At 36.2% G+C, this 5,000-nt stretch overlaps 2 protein-coding genes across 2 annotated transcripts in view; both read left to right on the top strand.

Moving 5' to 3' along the window:
• HELRODRAFT_174070 (hypothetical protein) overlaps positions 1–3,727 on the top strand; it is a gene marked incomplete at both ends in the record, with an annotated part of 7,103 nt that extends 3,376 nt beyond the window's left edge. Inside the window, 5 exons of the mRNA XM_009020615.1 lie at positions 1,085–1,205; positions 2,030–2,157; position 2,606; positions 3,065–3,126; positions 3,666–3,727. Coding sequence (XP_009018863.1) covers positions 1,085–1,205; positions 2,030–2,157; position 2,606; positions 3,065–3,126; positions 3,666–3,727 — 374 coding nt within the window. The remainder of the gene's footprint in view (positions 1–1,084; positions 1,206–2,029; positions 2,158–2,605; positions 2,607–3,064; positions 3,127–3,665) is intronic.
• The window catches only part of HELRODRAFT_135018 (hypothetical protein), a gene marked incomplete at both ends in the record, with an annotated part of 5,647 nt that continues 4,338 nt past the window's right edge, over positions 3,692–5,000 (top strand). The window contains 2 exons of the mRNA XM_009020614.1: positions 3,692–3,723; positions 4,583–4,706. Of these exons, the coding sequence (XP_009018862.1) occupies positions 3,692–3,723; positions 4,583–4,706 (156 nt within the window). The remainder of the gene's footprint in view (positions 3,724–4,582; positions 4,707–5,000) is intronic.

Genomic DNA, 5,000 nt, shown 5'->3' with positions numbered 1-5,000 from the left:
GTTATTGTTATTATTTCTATCATCATCGTTACTAATATTGTTATTATTAATGTTTTTATTTGTATTACTATTCTTCCTCTTCTTTTTTGTTGTTCTTCTTCTTTTTGCTCTTGTTGTTGTTTTTGTTGTTCTTCTTTTTCTTCATAATCTTCTTCTTATCATTATTAAAATTATTTTCATTATTATATTATTATTCATTATGAATAATAATTATGTTGACGATAAATCTAATTTAATAACAAGAAATTTGAAGTAATAATAATGGTATTAATAATGGTAGCAATAACAATATAAGAATAATAATGGATACTGTATCATCATGTTTGGCATCCACGAGAGAGACGCCGGACGAGGGGACAGGACCCGACTTTCCCCTCATAAACAGGCAGCCGACCTCTGCTACAATGCTCAGTCCTGGAACATCACTAGATTACATCAACAATTGCGAAGAAGCACCAGATTTCCCATTCCAGTTGAAAGAAAACTGAACTGGGACAAATGATTGATGGGATTTGAGTGTTTTATTTTCACATTAATAACTTTATATTTGCATGTACGCACGTTTTTAAACTCAATGTAAATATTAAACTGACCTACTCTAGTTGTACACATTCTATACTATGTCGAGCAATATAGAGACAAGGTTCAGACTGTATAAAATATATTATTGTCTTTTTATTAACTTTATTGCAACTCTATGTTTACCATAAAATTTGATTGATAACGCCAAAATAATAAGAATGATTGAACCCCAATTGAACAATTAAACCGGCCCCTCTAAAATGTACCCACTTGCAGTGACGAGCATTTTAGATTAAATAGGATTTTATAATTATTCCATTATTAATATTTGGTATTTGGAGTTAAAAATAAAAGGATGTTCCCATATTTTATACTTCTTCTTCTTCTTATTATTATCATTACAAAGCTGATAGTGGTGGTGATGGTAATGTTTATTTTTATTATTTTTATATTATATTATATTATATTATATTAATTGCAGTGCATCACATTATATCATATTAATAATTATATTATAATTATTATATTTATCTGGAACTACCACCTCCACCGCCACCACCAGACATAGAGTCACCAGAAGCAGTGTACTATGACCTCGTCCTGAACCCTGAAAGGTTCACGGGCTACACCGGCCCTTCTGCCGTTAATGTCTGGAGACTTATCTACGACCAGAACTGCTTCAAGTTTGTGATGGTGATCGTGTTGGTGGTTGTGGTGGTGGCGGTGGTGGCGGTGGTGACTGTGGTGGTGATGATGGTTGTGATGATGATGTTGTTGTTGATGGCGATGATGATGGTTGTGATGATGATTATTTTGTTGCTGTCGATGATGATGATGATTATGGTGATGATGGTGATGATTATGATTATGGTGAAGCTGATGATAATGATGATGTTGATGTTGGGGAGGTTAAAAAATTGAGTTTAAATTTTGGGGTTTTCATCGTCGTCGTCATCATTATCATCATCATTGTTATCATTGAAAACATCATCTGATTAGTTTGCTTAAGCCCACTTAAGTTCTAATCCGCCAGTATCATGATGATGATAGTGATGATGATGATGATGATAGTGGTGAGGATGATGATGATAGTGGTGATGATGATTGATGGTGGTGTGTACATATTGTGTAATGATCCATTTAATTCAATTTTTTCTGACCCACATGTTTCATCGATTGTTGCTAATTTTACCAGAACTAATCTAGTGATGATGATGATGGTGATGATGAAGATAATTATGATGATGATGACGATAGTGACGCCGATGATGATGATAATTATTTTGATGACGACGACGACGATGATGATGGTGGTGATGGCGAAATCGCCGGATAAAAAAATTTTCAAATTTTCAACGGTTTCCGCAATCAAAGTCGGATGAAGAATCCTCCGATCTCTCTAAAAATATCCGGTTTCGGTAAAAATTTACCGGAACTTTTTCGGTTCCGATAAATCAACTCCGGCCGATTTGATGAATTGATGAATGATTGATTGATTGGTTGATAGACATCCTGGTTGCTATGGTGGTAGCGATGCTAACGATGATACCGAACTCTCATTTTTCTATTTTGGCATTGTCTTTTTTGCAAACAGGCCAGAGAAAGTCGGGTACGGTCAATATCTAGCCAATGATGGTTAGTGGCTGGTGTTTGTTGGTCGTTATGTCATCGTCATGTCTGCTAGATGGATGGGTGGTGGGTGAATTGATGAATGATTGGATGATTGGTGGATTGATTGATTGATAGATTGATTGATTGACTGACTGACTGGTTAATTCATTGATTGATTGACTAATTGATCGATCGATTGATTGATTGATTGATTGATTGATTGATTGATTGATTAATTGTTTTATTGATTGATTGATTGAATGATTGATTGTTTGATTGACTGACTGACTGACTGACTGACTGGTTGATTGATCGATCGATTGATTGATTGATTGATTGATTGATTGATTGATTGATTGATTGATTGATTTTTTTCTATGATTAGCTTTTTAATGTTGTTTGCCATATCTGTAGTGCAACTGAATACTTGAATTATAATTATTATTAATCATGCTATATATTTTTAATTCAGGGTTTTTTGTTCTTTTTTAAGTTACTGGCTTAAATAAATTACAAGTTAATAGGAGTTAATGATATCCTCATTTCATAACTATTGAAAAAATGAAAAATTTCATAAAGTTGAAAATTTTTTTCAACTATTATTAATTCATTCATTTCTTGAATCAATCATTCATTCGTCCGTCTATTTATTCATCACTCACTCTTCGCCCACTCCTCAACTCATTCAATTATTCACTCCTTCGATCATTCCTTCGTTCGTTCGTCCATTTGTTACAAGTTTTGTTTGTTTCTTCATTCATTTTTCATTCATTTGTTTTTTTCAATCATTCATTTCGTCTATCCACTCAACCATTCATTCATTTGTTCCTTTATTTATTCATTCACTTATTCATTCCTTTGTTTATTCATTCCTTTGTTTATTCATTCATTCATTTATTCATTCATTCATTCATCCCACACGTGACGACAGGCATGTGCCTGGAGAAGAGAACATTCCACAGATTGATATCTGGCTTCCATACGAGCATCAACGTCGACATCACTGCTAACTGGCTTATACCTGGTTGGTTGGTTGGCTGGCTGATTGGCTGGTTGGTTGGTTGATTGGTTGGTTGGATGGCTGGTTGGTTGGTTGATTGGATGGTTGGTTGGCAGCCTGGTTGGCTGATTGGTTGGTTGGTTGGTTGGTTGGTTGGTTGGTTGGCTGGCTAGCTGGCCGGCTGGCTGGTTGGTTGGTTAGCTGGTTGGTTGGTTGGCTGGTTGGTTGGTTGGTTTATTGCCAATTTGCTAGATTGAATGACTGATTCATTGAATACTATATATATGATTATATATTTGATATTTTTTCATCTGCCTCTTAATCTTTCCTGCCCCTTTGACATCTTTCCAATCTGTCTAGCTAAAAAAAAGTGTTGCACACTTATCACCACCTAATCATATCATCATCTTCTTCATCAAACGATCGTCATCTTCATCTGCGAGATCATCATCTTCGTGTCATTATCATCATCATCGCCATCTTCCTCATGACGTCATCCTTACCAACATCACCAACTTCATCACCACCACAGCCAAGAATGCCTTCGCCAAGCCAACCTGGGGCCCAAACTTGGAGGAGTTCATTAAGAGGTAGATCCATACTTTATTATTATTATTATTATTTATTATTTATTATTATTATTATTATCATCATTATTATTATACTATTATTAACAATGTGATTGAATAAAAGAAGTGTTCCCATACTATTATTATTATTATGCGGCTATGAACTGCCCACATTTCTCTCTATGATTATAGATAAACTTTCGTGGCAAACAGACCCTCAACAGGGCCACACCACACCGCGCCACACGACGTACAGTGCATGCACATTTTGTGTGCACTCGCTAGCATGGTGTATTATAGTTTTTTTGTTTTTTTTAATTTCAGATGGGCAGTATTCGAACCAGGTCACCGCGCTATCGACGACGTGAGACATGCACTCTTACCGACTGAGCTAACTTGCCGACTGAATATATTATTGTTATTCTTGTTTTAAAATATTTATCTGTTTTTTTGTTTGTAATTTTATACTTCTACTACTTTGCGATCGATCGTCTAAATTTCGACCTATCATCACAAAATAAAAACGAAAAGAAAACGAATAAATTTTACTCGCTGATCCATGCGATTGAACTGTTCCTGAACAAACTAGCATGACAGACAGCACACATAACATACAGCACACACATAACATACAGCACACACATAACATACAGCACACACACACACATAACATACAGCACACACACATAACATACAGCACACGCACACACACACATAACATACAGCAAGACACACACAAACTTGATACTTGAACACAAAAACAAACCAAGAAAAACAGCCACAACATATAAACCACGTACACTAACTGCACACACACGCACGCACACACATACGCTTACACACACACACACACACATGCACATAACAACCACCACCTCAGATTCGATCCGAAGTTGACGTGGGGCGAGGGCCCAACCCGTCTTAAGAACATGTACTTTACGTACCTCGTCGAGCTGAGAGCCCTCGTCAAGGCTGCACCCTATCTCAAAGGGGTTCGTTTGCTCGTGTGTGTACGTGTGTGTGTGTTTGTGTGTGTGTGTGTCGTGTTTTGCATTGATGGTGTTGCTTTGTCTGTAGGGCTGTGTTGCTGTGATTCAGAGAAGGGGTGTTGATGATAGTATCGTTAGGTACCTACTACTGTTTTGAAAATGGTGATGATTTTGGTGTTAAAGATGAAGGAAAAATGAGAAATGATAATAACAATGATGGTGATGTTGGTCATCATGATGATGATGTTGGTCATGATGATGATGTTGGTTCTGATGATGATGTTGGTCTTGATGATGATGATGATACTA

Source organism: Helobdella robusta (genome assembly GCF_000326865.2).
Source record: "Helobdella robusta unplaced genomic scaffold HELROscaffold_28, whole genome shotgun sequence".
In the NCBI taxonomy this organism is placed as follows: Eukaryota; Metazoa; Annelida; class Clitellata; order Rhynchobdellida; family Glossiphoniidae; genus Helobdella; species Helobdella robusta.
Note: the sequence above shows the minus strand (reverse complement) of the source record. Positions and strands in the feature narration are given on the sequence as shown.